The 23517-nt window shown below is 27.8% G+C and overlaps 1 protein-coding gene across 4 annotated transcripts in view; it reads right to left on the bottom strand.

The window, feature by feature from the left end:
• Positions 1-23296, bottom strand: part of LOC129971517 (putative inorganic phosphate cotransporter) — a 46894-nt gene extending 23598 nt beyond the window's left edge. Inside the window, exons 1-5 of one of the 4 annotated variants that reach the window (XM_056085360.1) lie at positions 16565-16885; positions 11835-11861; positions 11610-11636; positions 5094-5105; positions 3936-4132 (exon numbers count right to left, since the gene is read on the bottom strand). In XM_056085360.1, coding sequence (XP_055941335.1) covers positions 3936-4132; positions 5094-5105; positions 11610-11636; positions 11835-11861; positions 16565-16646 — 345 coding nt within the window. In that variant the 5' untranslated portion in view covers positions 16647-16885. Of the gene's footprint in view, positions 1-3935; positions 4133-5093; positions 5106-11609; positions 11637-11834; positions 11862-16564; positions 16886-22828 lie in introns of those variants that run through there. The other 3 variants (XM_056085361.1, XM_056085363.1, XM_056085362.1) reach the window with 3 other exon arrangements.
• Positions 23297-23517: the final 221 nt, after the last annotated feature.

The raw sequence follows: 23517 nt of genomic DNA, 5'->3' as shown, positions 1-23517 counted from the left end.
TTATGTAGTGTTCACTCGAGGCCAACTATTGCGGACAATAACAAGCCACGCCTACCTCAGAAAGATCACGTGACTAGAATGGGACAATGGAAAGTAGTTGTTTCATCAGGGTAACTATTGCCATTGTCGCATTGGGTTCACATGATCTTCCCGAGGTGGGCGTGGCCTTCTATTATGCGCAATAGTTGGCCTCATATGAACGCTGCTTTACACACGCACAGCAAATAGTCGAACACCAACTTGATAACCAATCAACAATGCGTTTTAATCCACCTCAAATTTCTTACGGAAACAAACAAAATTCTTGCGAAATTAAGCGAAGTAACAGGCACTTGTGTAATCAATAAATAACAGGCACTTGTGTAATTTATAGACATTCCTGATAAATGATCGAATCTATTACACATTAATATTAATGAATTTGAATTATTAGAAATTATCTGTAATACCTGGTCTATTAAATGGTTAATCTGAATTTGATAAAGGAATACTAAAAACCAGAAGACGAATGGGAAAAACTAAATATGAATTAATTCAAAAAAATTGGAATTAATATGAATATTAATATATGGGATGATACTTAAGCATGGTAGCAAACCAGTACACCATTTAAATTTTTGAACTTTGCAAAAAACTTAATTTATCAATCAAAATACAAAAAAACCCCATTAATTTATCAATCAAAATACAAAAAACACACATTAATTTATCAATCAAAATACAAAAAAACACACATTAATTTATCAATCAAAATACAATACAAAAGCAATCAAATACTTAATTTATCAATCAAAATACAAATGTTGTAAACAAAAGTTTTACAACATTTGTATTTGTTAGCAAATATTAAAAGTTATATATTGTATTATATCTTACGAAAGTTCAAGTGAGGGAAGAAATGTTTATTGAATTTCAAGATTCTACATATTTTCAGTCTTTGCGTCAAAAAACACAATAACTAACACATGTACTTGCTCCAGTCATATTTTTGAAATTATGGGCGTAATAATTTAAAACCCTTTTGAGCTAGGCTCCAACGATACACCAAGCTTCACCTGCATTGCACCAAATTTGTAAATTTCTGTCAGATTTTCAATCTTTGTGTTACAAAACACAGTGTCTTGCGTCAGTCATATTTTTGAAACTTTGGACGCAATAATTTTAAAACTTTTTGAGCTGGGCTCCAAAGATACACCAAATTTGAACATTTCTGTCAGATTTCCAACCAAATCTATTCATGGGAAGTATTTATGGCTGCTTGTTTGAACACAAATACACATGATAATTACAAAATATAAAGAATTGGATGGATATAATTTGATTCATAGTTTTAACATCTAAAGTTATATATTTTTCAAATTTAGAGCCAAATTTATCGGAAGGTTTATTGTTTTTCGCATTTACGTAAACGCGATTGCTCAAAAGCGCAATGATTTAAATGAATGAAATTTGGTCTAAGATATGACTGCAATTGTAATTTTGTATCAAAACATGGTTTCAGTTGGTCAAAAAACAAACAATGTCCAACATTCATATGTGGTTTCTTGAATACCTGTGCATTAACCATATGCCAACAATTAATTTGCCAAAAGAAATCGTTGAAGATCGTACGTCAATAGGATCTTTTGTAACTATTGTTTGCCATTAGCAAGTCGTTGCACAAAAATTTCAATTTCCTTTACTTCACTACGATGTTTGCAAATCTCATATGCTTAATGATGATGATGACGTCGTGTCCGCGTTACCACGGAAAGTGGGTGCAGTAGCTTCTGCGGGTAAAGACCCCTGAGCACCCGAAGGCAGAAGTCTGACTTTCAGCTCATATGAAGATGACGCTCACACATTCGCTTGCACAACTCCTTTTTACAGTGGGGCACATTCACACACCTCATAGATAGAACACAGATGAACAGCCATGCCCGAACCGCGATTCGAACCCGCGACGCCCAGATCACGGGGAATATGCGCTACCCCTATGCCAGGACGCCGGCCTCTCTTATCCTTAATAAATTAAAAGGAAAAGTCTCAGGCATTCTTGATGTTTATGGCTTTGGTGTACAATTTTGTGTGGACATAGGGACCCATAGCTTTATGTTCCTATTCCCGCATTAGACAGCGGATTAGCTTTCTGCTAGAAAGTTTTGGGAAAAAACGTTTCCTCTATCAGATATTTTATATTACTAGAATTAAATAATATTTAAAAATATTCATATTGCTATTACAATTCTGTCATTCTTTTTTAATAAAGACATTAAAAGTTATAAATTTTCTTTGCTATCCGATATCGTAATATAATCTTTCCCTGTGAGAAATCATTCCGTTGCATCAGCGGCAAAGAAATTCTTGCTATTTGTATTTTGTCTTCTGACAACCTGTATTTTGACAAGATGAAATATTTACTGCTTAAAATTCTTTTTTGTTGTTGTTTTTCTATTTTTAAACACTTTTTTGCATTTAATATGCGCGGTTTTCTAAAACTTTGTGAATGACATTATTCATATGCTGCTCATACAAGATGCTTACAAAAGTTTTTGATAAGGAGTTTTGGTAAAAATAAACAGCTTGATTTGTGATCCGTGAAAGAAGGAATAAATAGTATCTTATGAAGGAATACAGGTATTGTCATAAATAGCCTATATGTTACAGTAATAAAAACAGAAACATCCATTTCGCCATTTGCTGATACATGGCAGAATATCCCCTCCAATTCGTTAATTATTGTTATTCATTCAGATCCTCTTTCAATGTTTTTTAATAAAAAAAGGTCATGAAGTCTTTTCAGTGTTTATATTTGTTATTTTTCACCTGTAGTTTAAAATATCGCAATTTAAGCCTATATTTTCCTTCAATAATATTATCGGTATAAAAAATCAAAGATGATCTGATACTCAAAAATAAGCATAACTGTTATGCAGATGCTATGGATGCTTAGCTACTACTACTGACACGTGAGCAACTTTGATCAATTCGCATTGACAGGTGTGTCTGTTACACGTTATTATTTTCTGTAATAGCATTGTTCTGAAAGTCGTTACAAAATAACAGATGACTATATCCGTTCTATTGTTAAAAATACGTGCTTTTCAACAATAAGTTACATGTACACATGAATGTTCACGTTTAAAGGCAATTTAAAGCAAAAATTATGTAATTTGCTGAAATTCTTTTACTGAAAGTATTTTTTTTAATGAAGGAACTGCAAAATTATATTCATTGTAACTTTTACCCTTTTTTGTATCACTTCACTTCTTTTCTGTTAATATTCTATTTTTCATTTTATTTCTTATGCACTGAAATCCTGAAATTCTTTTACAATTGTATGTTTTTGACAAAAATACAATTTTTAGCATTTTCGAATTTAAAGACAGTAATAAATTAATTTAAACAAAACTTTGATTTCAAAGTAGAAGCACAATCTGGCGATAAATTTCAGAAAAATTCATTGCAGTAGTTCGCAGGATTTATAATTATGAACCATGATATACATATTAGAAAAACAGAAGATTAAAAGAGGAATATGAAAAAAAAACACACACACACTTTTATTTATGCATTTAAAAGTAGGAAGCAATTTTTATTTGTCAAAAATATGGAGATCAGACGCTAATTATAAAACTACGAGGTATTAAAAACAATAATACGAGATAATGACGCCACAATGAATGTCATTAGAAAGAAAAATTGTAAAGTTCGGTAAAAAATAAAATCCTAATTTATTTACAACATTTCTACGAGTTCATCTCACGCTTTTATGATTTTGTTTCAATCCCTATATTTATGATAAAAAAATTTTTTTGCTTCCTAGAGTGCTTTTGAAAGTTTTTTTTTCCAGTTTTGTGCAGTCTTCTATATGCACTGATTTTTTTTCAATTTAAAATTCGGTAATCAATTTTCACTTTACAATTTTGTAATTCGAGAGAATTACAAATACTTACCGAATCAGAAGATGACGAAGTACCATTGGGTCCTTGTTTCAAAAGCTCAAAGCATGCAATTCCCACGTTGGCGTTATCTATCCTGTCTTGCTTCCGCACCATTGCTACCATGGCAACGCTCAAGTTCACTCTCATGGCGTAAACATTGACGAACCCGAAAAATCCTAAGAGTATGAGCAACCATCGTTTTGGACATCCTGGGAAAAAAATTCAAACATCAGAAGGAAAAAAAAAAAATTATGTATAAAAACATATAAACACATTAAAAGAATTTTTAATCAAAATTATGTATTTAAAGTTTTAAGTGAGGAATAACTTTTGTTCAATTTGGTTTTACAATAAAAATTTGTTTCGATTTATAATTTTTAGTTTTGTACAGATTTCCACTGTTAAATGTCATCAAACTCATTGGATTATCTTTTTAGCGTGATAAAGTCCCGGCTAACAGGTTTCAAGTAAAAATTCGATTGTAAAAATATTTTATTATTTATTCCCATTAAATAAATTAATGATACGTTGAAATTTTTAAAAAATTGATAGCATTTTTACTTCTATAAGAATTTGAAAAATGATACAAATATACTTATTTGTATCATTTACAATGTATATACTTATTTCTATAAAAAAGAATATTTGATATTTATTAAAAGAAATTTAGAGGATGAAGTGAGAAAAAAAACATACTGTATGATAAATATATGTAATTGAAATATATATATTTCCAGAGAAAAAATGTGTCTTTCCGCAAAATAAATTTTTGTTATACATGAAAAAATAATATAAGTAATAAGAATAGCAATTTATTTACAAACAAAATATGAGATAAACATAAAAGTGAAGTAAGAATATTATTAACGAATTATAGAGTTCCACAAAAAAACTTTTGATATAGTTTGAAATTGGTTTTTTTTTATTAAAGTATTGTTAACCAGGGAATAAAATTTCCACTTCGGATTACAAATAAAACAGGGAAAAAAAATTAAAGTCTTAGTATATAAAATAAGCAATTTTCTGAATCCAAACAAAAGATGAAGTAATTAATAAATTATTTTATAACTGAAGCGTTTTTTATTTTTCTGAATAACACATCGTAATATCTTAATTTTTTTAGTAGCAATAATTAAAAGTACAAAGGGATTATAAATTATTTCAACGTACTTACTTTCCCTCCTGAAAATATAAATCAAGACATTAGATTTTATTCCATACAGTTATATTTTATAACAAAAAAAAGTTTTTACAAAAAGATAAATAATTCAAAACAAAAAAACTGCTATGCGTTTGCATATTTTAATAAATAATCATAATTTGTAATGAATCATGATTTTTTTTAAATCTTAGAGATAAATAAAAAAATATTTAAATAAGTTTAAAACAGATTTTGTTTAACAGCTGCTGTAATTCTGTGTACAAACAGGGTTAACCCTCCAGCTGTTTCCCCCGCGATTTCCGCGGGTTAGCAATCATCCATTTTTTCGTTTTTTTGAAGCTTAGTGTGTTTATTTTATTACAGATTTTTATTGTATCATATTATTATCGTGCAACATATAATATCAGTTCGCTTTGTTTGAATAAAATATTAGAACTTATTTGCAAACGTCGCATCTAAATACAGATTTTAAAGAATTGCGCAGTCAGAGAGTTAAGGTTAGTAGAGATCATGATTGTTATGTATATACGACATATACTTTGTATTATATATTGTTATGTATATACTTATACGACATACGTATTATGTATTATATATACGACAGAAAACTTTGGAATATACGACAGGAAACATCCTTTGTATAAGGTAGAAGGTAAGCGAAGAAGTAGATATAACAAGACAATTCGAGATGAAAACTCTTCATTTGGCAATAGTACGTGCGCACATGTAAAGTTATAACTGTATCTCAAAGTTCTTGCTATTAACAGTTATATGCTTTTAGCAGTAGTGGAATATGTTTTTACAATGAATTCTGAATCGTTTTGTGAATATAATGAAACGGTATTATAAAATATACCGTCTTTACATATAACCAAAATTTTAACTGGTATTTTTAACAAAATTGATTTGCGAATATTGAAAAAAAAATGTCTTTAATAAACATATTGATAACTGTTTCATGTTTACATATTTTTTCAAGTACATAAGAAATCTTTATCTCTTAACGATTAGTTTCTATTTCGTCTTTAAGCAAATAAACAGTTCATATCTACGTGGAGAAAGGGAAAGTAAGATATGTCAATATTGTAGAAATACCTTGAGTTTATTAAAAAAATAAATAAATAGGAAACTTTGTTTTGATACATGCCGATACTTTAATCTTAGTAAATACGCATTTCGTCTTGGGGCGAGCGATGTGTTTTGTGTTTACTGTGCGTTTGTTACAACATCACATGACTAAATGATAACTCTTTATTTATGATTTTTACGAAGTATTAGGCCATATAAAAATATTACACGAAAAAAGAAGAATTTCAAGAAAGTAATCTGAGCTTCATAATAAATTTCGTATTTATATATTTATATAAAGATTTAAATTTTATAAAAAAGTATTTGACAATATTATTTTGTCATGAGATAACATGATCTTATTATAAGTAATGTTATTCATTTAAGTGTTGTCAACAAAATTCCATCGAATAAATTTGATTCAATCTAATTGCTCATTAAATAATTTACCAACTAGAAGTATGGGAGAAGATGAATGTCAATTATTATTTATAAATTGCTTGATTTGACATCTGAATATATTGAGAATTGGAGATTAGTAAAATCATTACAGAATTTGTAATAGAAAAAAAAAACACAGAAGTTAATACTTTTTAAAGTTCCCATAAACCAAATTATCGTTTTATATTCGTATATACTTTTTATCCGAAAAATACAGAATGAAAAAAAAATTCTTTACTTATGTATATAACTGGATTAATGATGATAACATTCAAATATTAATTTGGATGATACAATTTGATTATAGATTACATTTTTATGATGGCCTTCCAAATTCAGATATTTATAAAATGGAAATAAATATTAAACATATTTATTTCCATTACAAAGGGAAGACACGAGGTTGAAAATTCTGTTCGGGATGAGATTTAGTATAAAGGTAGAATAAATTTGAAACATTTACTCGCGAAAATATTAAAGCGCAACAGCCAGTCAATTTCGAGAAAATTTCTCGAAATGTTTTACATTGATTGCCCTTTTAAAAATATTTAAATAAAATTACAGGCAGTTTTAATTGATATATTTCTCTTTTATCAAGAAAAAACGAAGGTTTTAAAAACAAATCTCCCTCAAAAATAAATATTCATTTACATAATATTTAAATTATATTTTAGCAGGAAAAATAACTACTTATCTAACTTAAATGATGATAAAAATTAATTAAGGTGTATGTACACACTTAAAACTTAGAAAATCGTTCAAAATATCGAAATTTTTTTTTATTTCTTAATAATGTTCTCTGGTCGTTTAGCTTACAAACGATACCAAGATGTTGTCAATATTCGAAATATTTCTCGAGTTATAATTATTTTTCTTAAGGTGCTTTCATTAAAAACATTAAACATCTTGAGGTTTTTAAAACTCATTTTATGAACAATAATATTTTCCCACTATGTTGCTTCATTCAAACAATCATAACTCAACAAGAAATTAACTAAATACAGTTATTTATATATCAAAATAATCTTTATGAAATAGCGGATGTTTTGTGCCTCCATCAAAGTTATATTTATAGAAATACATTTTTAATAGCTATTTAAAAGTTAAAATTACAGAAAAAATCTCGCTTTTTCTATTCAACATTGATAAAAAAATTGTTTTAAAAAAACTATACATTTTTTTAACTTGATTGAGGCAGACAACATGAAGATTAATATTAGGCATTATTTCCAACTAGAATTGTGTGCCTGTACAAATTGGAATTTATATCATGTTTCAAAAAATGGGCTAATTAGCTCATTAAATATTAATTAATTAATTAATAATTAGTGTAATATGGTTTTTCTCACTGAAATGAGTTTAAACATATATTAATGACCTACTGTGAAAAAATTGGATTTGTAAAGCTAAAATTAAAAAAAAAAATCTTCAAGTGTGTACGTGCACCTTAAATTACTGACATCATAAAAACATTTCATTAATTTTTTATCACGTACAACAGACAGAATGGTAATTATAAAACCATTTCAAATAAGATAAATATATTTTGACATCTTGCGAAATTCATAAATAATGATTATCCATAAGAGAAACCTTAAAAGAATCGACAAAAAAGAAACAAATTTCGTTACCTTCAAAAAATATTTGTTTTTCTTCAGAAATTCGGGCATCGCACAAAGCATTTGAACCATCTGCCTCTTCATTTCATAACTTAACACCTGCTTTCTTCTTTTTCTTTTCGATGATTAACAATTTAAATGTTTGCGGATATAATTTTATTTATTTCAGTTTATCTCTTTAATTCCCGATATAAATACAGCTTCGTTGAGTTATTATAAATAATTTATCTTTGTTAAAATCCAAAAATATAAAACTTAATGATGTTAAAATAAGAAAAAAAAATTAAGAACCGTTGACCGTTGAACAATGGTAAAATACTTAATTCTGATAATAATTATCTTTTTCCCGAAAGAAAGGATAAAGCCACTGTACAGGCGAAATAAAGATGTTAAGTACTCATATGATGAAGATAGCGCATGTGACGTAAGAATATGTGAATTATTTTGTTTCGTTACTAGCAAAAGTACTTGTTTTGTATTTGTATGTTAAGAGTTTCTAGAATTTTTGCTGCAGACAAAGAAGAATACTTTTATCTGCACTTATCTAAATAAAATACTCTTTTTTTAAAAATCTTTCTTTGATCATCTAATGCAAGAGTTTTTTAGAAAAGAAAAACAATGACAATTGAATAAATTTCTATCAAATATTGACAGAAATACAATTATTTTAACCAGTTATTTTATCAGTGATATTGGTTATATTTAATTTTGGTTAAATCATTTAATGTCCATATTTCTGTCCTAATTGTACCAGATCGAATATTATTTTTTTTTCTAAAAAATAAGAATGCCTCTACCACGCTCAGGGTATTTTGACCAGTTGCGCCGAGATCCTCTTAATATACAAATCTTCTACATATATTTCTGATTTTTCCAGAGCATGGAAATTTTGCATTGCGACCTGGACAAGGCCATAAATCAAATGAAATGCAAAGAACTAAAAAAACTGTGACAACAATGGTTGAAGAAATTACAATAAATGCAAGCAAATGCAGTAGAAATCGTGCAATTTAGCAGTTTCACATTTTCTATTAAAATAAAAGTCGTTTTGCAATTTATTTCTTTCTTAAATAAACATCTTATTTGTACAGCTGCTCCATTATCCCCCTATCGTCCAAAATATGAAATATTTTTATTTCCTTCTGAAATCGAAATCGCATGCTCAGGAGAGAATGCGTAATAAATTCGACTGTGATCTAGGTTATAGTGTCAGCATAGAAACTGCGCAGACAGTTCCTGCTTAATCTGGGTACTTTTGCAATTTTATGAATTTGTAAACCTGATTCAGTAACAATAGCAAAATATTATTATAAAGTAATAGATGGTGAAGTAAATAGTGTTTTTTAAAAGATAACATTGACAAGTTACAATGTTCGAAATAGAAGTTCGAACGTTCATTTCCTTATGAATGGAAATGCTTATTTTTGTTAAAGTTGGTATTGCAATAGCAAAACAATATTATAACATCATAGACGATAAGATAAAAAATGTTTAGTAAAGATAATATTAACAAGATAATGTTACAATGTTTCGGATGAAAAGCTTGAATTTTCATCTTTTTTATGAGTGAAAATGAATGTTTTTGTTAAGGCAAAAATGAGTACTTGGAAATCATTTCGTCGCGCGCATGCATTGAATCTATTTTAGAGATTCTTATCTTCATAATGTATTCGCGTTACTTTAGAATAATAACAAATTAATGTTAAAAAGAAAGTGTATCTATTCTAAAATTTTAGTTTAAGCTTGATTGAAATAGTCCTTACGAAAAGAAATAAAACCAAATTCAATGAAATTATAATTTTTTCCCTATTCTTAGACAGCTTTAAGCTAGATGTTTCAAGTCAAAACAAATTAGATTGGGTTGATTAGATATTGTTTTGAATGCGACGGAGTTGCTTAACATTTACTCATTATATTTGGAAATTGGTAATAACAGACTTTCTTTATTGAAATAAATCCTATACTCTCTACTTTAAGATTCAATATTTTCAGATTTAACATTATATTATACTGTATCAAAGTCAACGATATTGGCATTTTTTTAATACTTGTTCAAAAGTCTGAAATTAAGATGCTTGAGTATATTGTTGGAATAAAAAAATAAAACAGCAGCAAACTTCTGTCCTTGACTTTGTTTACTGAAACTTTCAATAACTCCCAGTTACAGCGAGCATGTATTATGTTTGTTATATAGCGAAAAGAAATAAGCACTCTGCATATCTGCTTTGGGCTGAATGGACCCTCAACGTAATGGAGAATTTTGGTGCCAAGATTTCACGCCAAAATTTATTTATATAACCTGCGATCTTGAATTCACATGTTCAAAGGCAGACAAACAAACAGACAAAACAAACAATAAGAATTTCTCATTTTCATATTCTGTTATTTGTTAAATTTGTAATATGAAGTATTCCTAAAATAAGTTGTTTCTTTAAAATTGTGTACAATTAGATTGATTCTTGACATTTGCCAGCAAGTTTTTTTGAAAGAAAATATGAATAAGTTAAGCCTGTGAAACGCCCAATACCTTTTTCCTTTTAAAAATAATTATATTCAAATTAGAGTAACCATCTTTGGCGATCATTGATTTGGCAGGAGTATTGGTTGTGTTTAATTTCAATTGATTTTTTTTTGCATAACTTGATGTTCTTGATTGTTTCAGCATAGTAACTTTAAGCATCAATTGATTCCTCAGGTAAAGTCCGCAGATAATTAGCGGAATCTTTCTACCAGAGTCTTCACAAATGGAAGAAAATTGAGCTGTTAAATATTTAACTATATGATGTAACAGTTCAAATTTAATTGCAACAGGGAAATCTTTTTTAAAAATTATGCAATATTTTTTAAAAAAATTATCATAATTTAGAAAAAAATTGCACACATAAATTGATACAATCAAAAGCACAATTTTTTGAAATTTTGAAATAATGTAAAATTTTATTATTGAGCTTTCTAATATAGTTTTTGGGAAATAATTTAGGAAAATATAAAAAAATTGTTTAATTTCTAATTAATTAAAATTTTAAAAAGAATGAAAAGTTCTGTCCTGTCACACAAGCGTGCGCAAACAAGCACACACTAGTAGAGAACAGTGGAGACAATTTTTTATCGATGCTAAAGCATTCATTGAAAGCATGCAAAATATTCTAGTTTTAACTAAGTTCTAAAGTACATACATTTAGACGTCAGAAATCTACAATTAAGAACTTATGAGCCTTAATAAAATACTCTTTACTTAAAAATATGAATTAAGAAAAATATAAGCAGTTTCAATTAATTTCACGATACAGGAAATCTCATTTAACAACAAAACTTATGGTTATCAACAAGTTTCAGCAGCATAGAAAATTATAAAACAAGGGGAAAAATAAAAACCAAAATTTAATTTCCTTTTACCTGATAAGCAATGTGTATTTCTCTGGTCTGAAAGAGAATATTTTTCCTGATTGATAAGTCGAGATTCTATTGATAGCAATTGATATAAATCGAGAAAAAAATAAATTTGAAATGCTCAGCTCTTTTTTTAAGTTCAAATAACTTAATTAAAACCAACCACTGAGTTAATATTTACCATACGATTATTTAAAGTTAAATATTAACTAGAAACTATTTTAAATTTACCTGGTATACCAAAACTTTCTTGACCATCTGGAAAATAAAAGTTTATTCTGTATTTAAAACCTAATTTAATCTTCCAATATCAATAAGATTTTAAAATATTATCCAGATATTTTAAATGATATCAATACCATCAGCCCCTGGTTATAACAACTTTATAAATTCTCCTGGCTGATGAGTATAATTTTACACAGTTTTCAAGCAACAATCACTGAACAAATGCAATTATGCATCTTAAGCAACACGTTATTGTTTGTTTTCTTGCTCCTTTTGTATAAATCTCCAAGATAGAATGCACGCGGACAGAAGATGCATAGGTGTTACCAAAACCTATGCATCTTCCTCGTTAAGTGCTAACGCTCCAAACTATGATGTCCAAATCGGTCATCACGTATCTTCAGAATGAGATATTAATTAAACTGTTTTTTGTATCAAACCAAATGGTGTCATCTAATATTTGAAGTATTAAAAATGAAAAAAAAAAAATGAAAAGTAATTGCCTACATTAAAATATTTTGCCGATCATACTGAAATTTAAATTATTTGGAAAGAAAAAGTCAAACATGACTTTTCATTAAACTTAAACTCTCCCAGTTCCTCCGCATTAAAAGATCCATCAAAAAAATTATTTTTAAAAAAATCAAGAAAAGTAAAAGGAACTAATGCAAAAGAAAAAAAAGTGATAAAGCATAAATTAATTTTTTTATGATTCAAGTTTTAAAAGTTTTTTAAATTTTTTTTGTGTACAATTGCACTAATTAAATTGTTTCTATTCCATTACCATTGTAATTTGAAGATACTCAATTTACTTTTTGGAATCGAATCTACGCAAGCGTACAAACATATGTATCATATTAATATTCTGAATAATTTGAAATTTTGACGGTGTTTTACTCTACAGCAATTTTCATGAATATTCATGGGATCTTCTTTGATTATTTCAAGAAAATAAAATTAGAAGCTAGTAGTAATACATTCTTCTGTTTTTATTTACATATATCTATATAAAATATTTTTCCGTTATCGCATCACCAGTCTTCACCAAGTCTAAAATATCTATTCGAATCGTCGCAATGTTATGTTATTGACATATATTAGCTAGAACGTAATATAAATAGTAGCTAAACATTCGCTGCCTAATTGCTAAGGCTACTTGTCCCCAAGCATTATGTTATAGCCAAAATTTTATCTACAATGTACAAATTAATTTTAAGTGACAGCCAAATATTAAGATCGGATCTTGGCGCATTAGCTTTGGAGGCGCGAAAAGTTCAGAGGGTAAAGAACCGAAAAAATTTCAAATACTAAAATAAAGCTTTGAGTAATTGGATTATTATGAATTTAAATAATTGATAGTCTCTAATGTACATATCCAGTAGCGTTAATGCATTACTTAGCATACTTATGCATTCTCTTACGCATTGTATAATTTATAATTCAAATCTCCGATGTTTCTGCGTTTGGTGGAATGAATATTATATCAAATAAAAGTAAGGAGTGAGTAATAGCCTAAAAATTCTCAATATTTAAGTGGCTTAAAAATTTTTATAATTAGTAAGATAATTGTAAGTAAAGAGACACATTTTTTTCTAGACAGTAAAAAACATTTCTGTCTTTCATACACTGTTGTACCATCAGAAATGGAATCTAATACTATGTGTGATTGATTGACTGATCTTTACTGTTAGCTGTGTTTGGAATAACAGTTGTTGATCTGCAGAGGCATTGCAGTGGCATTTTTGGCGGTTTGGTAAAATAATAAAATGAATTCTGGAATGCGGCAACAACAGTGAAAACGAATACGAAAATTATAAATTATTTTCATTTTTATGTTTCCTGGACCAGGGGCGAATTTAGACATTTTGTGGTCCTAAGCAGTGCATTTTGTATGGTATCAATTTTAAATTGGTCAAATGAGTTTTAGATTTCAACGCATTTTTGACTTGATGTCATGATAATTATTTGTTTCAGTTTATTTTTTTGCTTTCGTAATCTTCTGAAGATGTGTATGCTTTTAATTTTTGACCCTTTATTCGTTACCTTTTTAAGTTTATACTCAATATTATTTAAGCAGAAGTTCGGTTTTATGGCTGTAATAGCTAAGTTACAAGAACAGAACAAATAGGAGGTTGACCAATTTTACTAAATAGATATATTGCATTAATATTTCAAAATGCATAGAATTTATATGTTTTACAAATATATTTAATTAGCAACTAAACAAATTACATTTTTTTTATTTAATAATTAGTGAACCCTCATAGGCCAGTGGCCCTACTCCCGCACCAAATCTGCCACAAATGTTCAAAAAAAAAAAAAAAAGAGACAATTAAAAAAATTGCTTATGAATTATTCATTTTTTTCGCCGCTTTAAATTTTTACATAGCCTTGTATATTCTTAAAAATGAATTTAAAATTAACATTATTAAAAGTGCTAATTGCTTGCAATTATTGCTTATAATCAAAAGCTGTTTTCGGAAATCTTTAACACATAGTATCTCATCCATCAGTCAATTAAGACAAAAAATTTCTAAATCTTGCTGAATAATTAGCTGCAAATTTGATAAAATATGAAAAAAAATATTTGTCAAGGAAAATATTTTTAGTGTAAAGGTTCTTGTTAGAAAATCGTGACGTAAGCTTCTCTCAGATTATTGCATACGTTACGCAAAAATTAATAAAAAAGAGAACTACGCGATAAGGAGGGAAAAAAAAAAAAAAAAAAGCCCGAATGCTTTTTCAGCTGGACAGGCGAGATAACTGTTTCCTTAACAACTGCACAAACAAAAAAGCTGTCTAGGCTGAGCATTTCGCAAAAAATAAATTTTGACTCACCGTTTGTAATTACGAAAAACAGACGATTTTGCTATATTAGTTTCATTAAAAGATATATAGCTAAAAACAATGAAAAATAATTAAAATTTTTGTAAAAATTGAAAAAAGTGGAATTAATATTCTTGTTGCCGTTTAATAAGCATATTTAAAATTATACATTTGTCAATATAACTTGAAAATGCTGAAAGGATAATTAAAAGACAAAGTCAGTTTCTTAAAATGGAGTATATTGTAAATTTAAATATCATTTGAATATTTGTTTCCTCAATTACTTGAATTATTTGTATTTCAAATTTTCTCGAAATTATAAAAAAAACTCGCATAAATAAAACTTAAAACGCAATTTGGGCATAATTTACAATTTAAATTTGAAACTATTTTATATGTTACGAATTTTTCAACGTCCAGTAATTTCAGTATGTTTATTTTTACATATAAATATGCAGATGTTTATTTTTAATTTCAGTTCAAGATATTCAGTTGATGGTATTTATGTATTAATGTGATATTTGCATAAATTATTGAGATAATTGATGAAAAAAAATATATTACCAAAAGTCATTATAAGGCAAAACTTAAAAATATAAAAAAGTATACACTGTTCATATGATCGTAGTTTTTTCAGTTTTAGGATTGTCTAATTTGTTTCTGTAAAATATGGAATTCATAAGAAAGGATTTTAATTCTAGTTTTAAAAAGGTATTTCTTAGAAAAAAATCTGCTCAAAATGTGTTAAAAAATAATTTATTTTACTCCTAATAATTTCTTAACATTTTAACAAATTTACTTTTTTATCCTTTTAAAACAAAATTCAATGTATTAGAAAATATATTGATACAATTTTTTGCTTACATAAAAATTTAATTCTAAATAAAATTATATCCAGGTTAAGATGTCACAGAGAAATTAAAGATTTTATAGTTGTAGCATTATAGTTGCTTTATAAAAAAACGGACTATACAATTTTAAATCTCTCTATAAAAATTTGATTTTTGAAATTAACTATATTATCAATTTATAAGATGTAAGAATTTATTTTTGAGCTGTATAAAACTATTAGTGAAATGCATTCAAAAGAAAATTATCTTGCACAAATGAATTCAAATATTCACCGGAAAATTTCATTTCATACAAAACTTATACGATTTATAGCAGAATACACGTGCTAATTATTATTCTATTACTTGAATGAAATAAGAAGGGAAAAAATTCTGGAATTTTTGCAAACATAAATAAAAATAATAAAATTTTGATACTGACAATATCAAAATTTTAAGCGACATCAAATTACATTACCGATATACTGGAAATAAAAATCTATGAAAGAAAAAATAGAATCATGAAATAAATGTCATTCTTAAAAATTTAATCATCTGCTTATGATTAAATTATAAAAAAAAATTTCATTTCTATATTATTTTAAATGATTTTTGTCTAAATATCTGAGACTAAATAAATAGTTATTTAATAGCAAATTACTTTGACGAGCTATTTTTTTTTTTTTTTTTTTTTGTTCTCTATGTATAAACTCCTTGTGTGCCAACAAGTATGCCACAAGGCTTACAGATGTAAGTCAGTACGCATTCGACAGTAAAACAAATTTCAAATATAAGGTCGCAGGCACAAATGCAAAAAAAGAAGGAAGAAAAATTGGGGAAAACAAGTAGATACACAAACAAAAGCAAAAATGAAACAAAATTGCTCACATAGAAACATACAGTAAATGATATAAACAATTGAATAAGCATGATCAAATAAAATATACAAAATACAAATACAAAAGTATATATGCAAATATATGTAGGCAAACACACTAAAGTAAATTGACTATTAAATTTTATGAAATAAGATATTCATTTAAATCATGATAAATCAAATGTAGTTATTCATTCATTTACCTATGCAACATTGTCTCCTCTCTCTTCCAAGGATCGGAATCTTTTCACTGTAACCATCCTCCACATTCGAATTTCCGAGCATTTTTTTGCCAGCGTCAATCACAATTCGTCCAGTTCAGTAACAGCTGTTTCTGTATACCAAGTAAACAAAAACCGATATTGCCCAATCACGCGGCTCAATACCTTTACACGCTCGTCAAACACATAAAATCGCAATAATGCGGGTGCCTTCAAAAAATAGTACACTTTTCGCATTGGATGGCTTCTAATACTCAAAAAGAATGAAACGGAACTTGTCGAGGTAGAGCTTTCACACTCTAACGTTCGATCTATTCTGAAAATAATCGTTTGCGGCGCTCGCCTTTTATCTTCTGCGGAAAGTACGAGGGGAGGAAGGGAGGTTTATTGAAACAGAAAACATTCACAACGATTAATTCTAATAGAACGACTGATAAAAGACGGTGTGAAGGTCCCAGCAGAAATGTGGACTTTTGAATAGGAGATTCGAACATTCTCTGTTCGATTTCTTTGAAGTATTTGTAAACTTGTGACGAAAGATTGGAAAATTTCTGGCTAGAGTTTTTATTTACACAGGTTCAATTGCCCTATTTTGGGTTACCTACCGGATTTTCTTAAATTATATAACAAATTTACTTTCTGAAATATTTTTCTTTTTTTTTTTTCAGTGTAAAAACAATTGCAAAATTTTAAGCCAATTTTCAATATTTGCTTATCACTTATTATCAAGCTGCAATAATTTATTAAAGTATATAAAAAAAACTTACAATTTTAAAACATTTATTCAAGAAGTAAATTTTTAATAATATAAAGATAATAACTTTTTTTACAATTCTTGAACCCCAAATATGTAAATAAAAAGTATTGTAATCGCTAAATGTATCGGCCTTTATTGCCTGAGTATACCAGAATTTTTTATCTCTTTCAGTAAGAACGTGCATACATGCACATAACACACACACACACACTCACACACACACACACACACACACACACACACACACACACACACACACACACACACACACACACACACACACACACACACACACACACACACACACACAATGTATCTTGTATATGTGTTATACCTTTATGTTATGCTACAATAATTCAAAAACGAAATGAGTAGGATGAATGAAATTTGGTATCGATCTAAACCTGAAAATAATGTTACTGTATTTAACTAAATATTTATCGTAAAACTTTTAACAAAAATCTGATTTCTGTGATTGTGCACGTGAAAACGATAACTTTAAACTGTAACTAGGCAGATGAATGAAGTATCACAAAAGAATTTATCAATAATATTGCTCCACTGCGTTAAATTTTGAATCAACGTCAAAGACACTGGAGTGTTATGTAATATAAAAAATATGCATTTTGCAATTTCATGTTTATAAAAAAGGGGATATTTCGCCGATTACAGAAACATGTATTATAGGTTATAGGTTATATAGGTTATATAACTTATAGGTTAGGATAACTGAAGCCTCATGAATCAGCTTTCATAATTCAAGTAACAAGAGTCAGTACAATAACAACATTTTTACATTTCTCACAAAAGTATTCTTCATTTTTTTTCTTCAAATTTAGATATGCATTGATGAAATTATTTTAAACTGTATAGGTATGGAATTTTATACCAAAATATGTATAAATATTATGCTTTTGTTAAAGGTACTTTTATTTTCTTCTGGAAATTAATGTATTATTAAAACTCTATTTATAACAAAAATTTATAAATTTTCGAAATTTTAATGTCATAATTAATAGTTTTAACATATTTTAATCTATACTTATAATAAAGCTCAATGTGTGTGTGTGTGTGTGTTGGCGCTCTACAGGCCAGACCGTTTGACATACAGCTACCAAATTTGGTACATGTATACCTTGGAGGTTGGGAATGTGCACCTGGGGTTCCTTTTTTCGAATTTTTAATTAGAACTTTAATTATTAATTAAAAACTAACTTTCCCGCCAAAAAAATCTTCCATTTTCCCCACCGCCAACTTTTCCGCCAAAAAAATCTTCCATTTTCCCCACCGTTAAACGAGAAAGGCTTCATTTTTTTTTCTCCCAACAGTAATGAGGATAGGGTTAAAAGTTTTAGGCGGATTATTTCAATCGATTCTGTTTATTTTCTTAATGTTTGATGCATTTAAAATTAAACATTGTTAATGAATCAATCTTTCAGATTCATTCTGAAGTACTTTTGAATTAAAATAAAACAGAATAAAAGAAATTAAAAATTTCTAATCCGCATAGCATTACCCCAACTGGCGTAGAAAAAATAACGTATTTGCGTTACGTAACCGGCGAAGAAAATTAACGCATGCGCATTCTGTTCTGATTGTTGCCATGACAACCGTTATCAATGGATGATTTAAATTATTTTTGGGTTAGTTGCATGCTTTTGTAAGTAAATTGTATTTATGTTAGTTATATATTTTTTGTATATGCTGATAGTTTTAAGTACATCGTTTTTTAAGTAGTTTTTTTTAAAACCTGTTTTCAACCGTTTATTTTAAACGATTCGTTTTATTTTCTTAGTGTTTGATGCATTTAAATTTAAACATTGTTAATGAATCTAAGAAAATTTTGTTGACCAACTCTTGAGATATTACATAAATTAAAAAAGATATTCTTTAGTGCTCATAAAGTTTAAACGCTGAGTGACTCTATTTTCAGTAATTAGATTATAAAAAAAAATGCTTTGTTTCAGTAAAAAATATTATTATATTAATTGAAGATTAGTTCTTTCCACTTTAATTTAAAGCATAAATTCTACGGGTGCTAACAGAAAATGAGAGAGATACATATTACGTTATGACTGAAGGCCTTTATAATATTATGAATGAATTATATGATAATCAAAATTTGAAGTTTTAAAATATTTTGATGAAGAAGCTATTAAAGTAGAAATTGCATAAAATATTTAATTATTAAAATTTTAACGAACATTAAGATTGGCGAACCGGCTGGTAGCCAAAGGCGGCTAGTATTAAATATATTAAAATGTAAATAAATTCATTTTTAGTTTTTTTTTATCCGATGCTGATTTTTACTTTTTTATTAGCCGTGTAAATAATATATTTTAATTCGAAATATGAAGAATATATAAAAATAAATATTTGTTGCATTATCTTTCAATTTCATCCCCGTTTGATGAAATTAGAGCTTACTGGCAAATGCAAAAAACGAGGGGAGTTTTGGGAAACAGACAATATTCATTCGCACGAAAACCCTATGATTCAATCATGCAATAAGTTAGATATGTAGCCTTTAGTCTTTTATCTTAAATTTGATTTGAGTTATTCAATGGAGAGAGGCTGTATGTTCGATTCTCTATGCTGTTTGATGAAACAAAATAGAATAATATTTGACATATTATGAAAGAATACAAGAAAGTCGAGTGGAGAAAGCTCCAGCTGGTTTATCTTTTGTTAATTTAAGTAAGATATCTAATCAATCGAGGCATCTTCTTAATAATTTTGCATCACCTGTTAAATACATCATAAGAGAAGTGAGGGAAAGTGAAAAAGAACTGCATCAGATAGTGGCTATATTTTATTAATATACAGTTGGAATTTTCGATTAACGATCTCTTTACAGATTAAAATAATCCCAGAATTCCATCTTCAAAAAAAAAAAAAAGTGTTCTAATACCTTGCACATACACCATCATTCGACAGGTGAGGTTTAAAAATCCTAATGCTTGCTCTATAGGGCAGATTTTTGCACCTAATTCGGTTGCTTGAGTAATAAGTTTCCTCTAAACCATTTTTCTAAAACTTAAATTACATTTTTAATTAAAAACTAATTAATGTGTTACCATTTTCCTTCAATAACTCTGATAGATATTAATTAAACTGATGTAAAGTTATTTTTTATGCAATTTTAAGAACCAAAATTTAATTTTTTTTAGCTTTAACAATTTTATTTCCATACATTTTATCTAACTTTATTTTTTAAATTATATTTTAAACATATTTTATAATTATAATTTTCATAGTATTGTGGTGAAAGCTTACTACGCTACCCGGGCAATTGCTTTTGTATTGTGGTCATGTTACTGGGCTGCGAACCACAAGGTCCCAGGTTCTATCCTCGCTCATATCAAACCGCCACAGTATTAATTATTGCATTTCATATACTAAAGCGCATTAACATTATATTAAATACATTTTATGGGTTCAGAGGCGGTGAGTCATGAGAAGCTTTAACATTGATTTCACAGTGTTTCAACTGAATCTATCGAGTCATCCTTGTCGAATTTTTTGAAGATTAATCTTTGGCAGGCCATTAATAGTATCCGAAAATCGTATTTGTGCTTTAGGCACCATTTTCTCAACCGATTGGAACAAGGATTTGCCCCCAAATTGCACTTATAACCACAAAATGCCATACCAAATTTGACTGATTTTGATATTTGGCGATTAATCTCTGGCGTGCGATTAATAGTATCCGAAAATCCAATTTGTGTTTTTGACAGTTTTTTTTTTTCAAATGATTAAAACCAAAGTTTTACACAAAATCTGACTTATAGACACAAAATCACTGAATTTGATATATTTAAGTCATTGAGATTTTGTATTATCGCGTTTCTGAAAATACAAACCGCCAAACAGTCAACCCTTTGTTGGTTTTGTCTCATATTTTGACAGTCTACATTAAGGACCCTAAATATGTACGCCAAATCTTATATATTTAGCTCTCTTCGTTTTGTAGTTATCGTGTTAATTCATATTAGATCAGCCGGACAGAAAAACTTCCTCTCTGCAGATTTTACACAAAGTTTGATAGAAAACTGCAAATGTGCTGTAAAAAAACGCATACCAATTTCAACCGTTTAGCTCAAAACGTTTTTGAATTATCTTTGTTGCAGACAGATAGACGGAGATTTTCCAAAAAAAAAAAAAAAAACTCAAAGTTGAGTTCAAAAACAATGTTTTTTCTTTCTTTCTTTAAAAAAAAAACTCAGAAAGTTCTAGAATTTGGAAAATCGTCAAAATCTCGTTCGAATTTTTTGAAGGCTACAATACTTTCTCTATAATACGTATACGAGGAAGCAAAAAGGGAAACTAATAAACAAATATAAATTTACATATATTTGCAAAATTTAAATGAAGTATTAATATAGTGAAATATGAAAAATTATATCATAAAATGCAAAGTGTTAAGATCAAATATGTTTTTTACGATTTTGTAAATATGCCGATTAAAAGGCACCATCATTATTGATGGGTATTTTAGCAAATAAAAAGACCTCATGCTGTGTTCTGGAGGATATCAAGGTATCCTTGCATGCAAGTCTTATATTAAAAACATTACCCTATTCGAATGGAAGATCAAAGAAAAGTAGAGAATCTTAAAAAATTCAATTCAAATTCAATTCAATTCAAGAATTCAAATTTGCTGTATAAAAAGATTTGATGGAAATGAGTAATTACATGTAATATAGTGCTATATAATTCACTTATTAATACATTATTAAGAATAATAATACATTATTAAGAATAAAAAAAAGATCAGTTCTCCATTTTTCTTATAATCTCTGTTAAATATTATTGCATTACGTGAAAAGGAAAACAAATAATAAAAAAATTCAACTGATAACAAATTGTAAAACCGAGCATCAAAATGATGTTAAGGATAAAGTCAAGTCAAGAATAAATACATGTTTCATATTAAAAATTATATTTTTTTATAGAATATAAAAAAATATTTTTGAAAATAATGTTTTAAAGTTTCAATGCTTTGATAAGATATTAAAAAAAGAATTAAAGATTATGTTTTGTTGTTTACATTGAGAAGATATTAAAAACAAGTACAAGATGACGGTTTGTAATTTATTTTTGATATTAAGAGATTAGAAATTCACACAAATGAAACTGATTCTCTATAGAATATTTTATAAATGTAAATTTGAAGCTAGAAATATCTGATATAATTATAAAATAAGGAGAAATAAAATAATAAACAAGATGCAGAAGCAATAATTGAAATTTTTAAACATAATAATAGTTATAAAGTTTTATGATTTCAATAAGAACATTGAATAAGAATTCGATAAGAATATTAATTGGAACATTTCATAATTTCAATGAGATTATTGAATAAGAACATTTCATAATTTCTATGAGATTATTGAATAAGAACATTTCATAATTTCTATGAGATTATTGAATAAGAACATTCCATAATTTCATTAAGAACACTGAAAATATACAAGACAAATACTTACTTTTTAATTCATTGATATTCCTTCTTCTTAATAAAAAATAACATTTAAATCGTCTCCATCGCATCTTTCCAGTTCACACTATTCATCGAAAATAAGAAAATCGAACTGATTTCAATATCTACAAAATATGCTCATCAAAAATTAAAATTCACCATGACTTTACAAATTTAGTTACTTGATACTTCGCAGCGATAATGGCGCGGAATACCGGAAAGAGCAGACGATTTTCATGTCTAGTAGACGTAAAGAAAATAAATTTCGAATATTGCAGCACAAATGCTTATAAATTCTGATACTGGAGAAGAATGAAAGTTACAAAATAAAATCAATTTCAGCTGGCGTTCAAACAGTTTCCAATCCTTATTCATAAATCCAACTATTATCCATATTGTTTGCAAGATATTTAATATTACATGTTGTATATGTTATAATATTCAATCCGTTGACATTGTCGTTTGAAATGCCGGCTTTTTGTGTATTCGGAAATGAAAGGACACTTGAAACATGATTCTGCCTTATCTTATCTCAGAATCGGCGCTTTTTAAACAGCTGCAATAGCCACAGACTTGAAGAGTTATTTCTTACTACATGCGCATTATGGTTATATTTAGACATTCATAAACGCATACTTTAATGCATCATTTCTGTCTTTAAAATTTCATTACTGAATAGTTGAAAGATTTCCTATA

Source organism: Argiope bruennichi, chromosome 6, assembly GCF_947563725.1.
Source record: "Argiope bruennichi chromosome 6, qqArgBrue1.1, whole genome shotgun sequence".
Classification (NCBI taxonomy): domain Eukaryota; kingdom Metazoa; phylum Arthropoda; class Arachnida; order Araneae; family Araneidae; genus Argiope; species Argiope bruennichi.
This window is presented reverse-complemented; position numbering and strand designations above follow the sequence as displayed.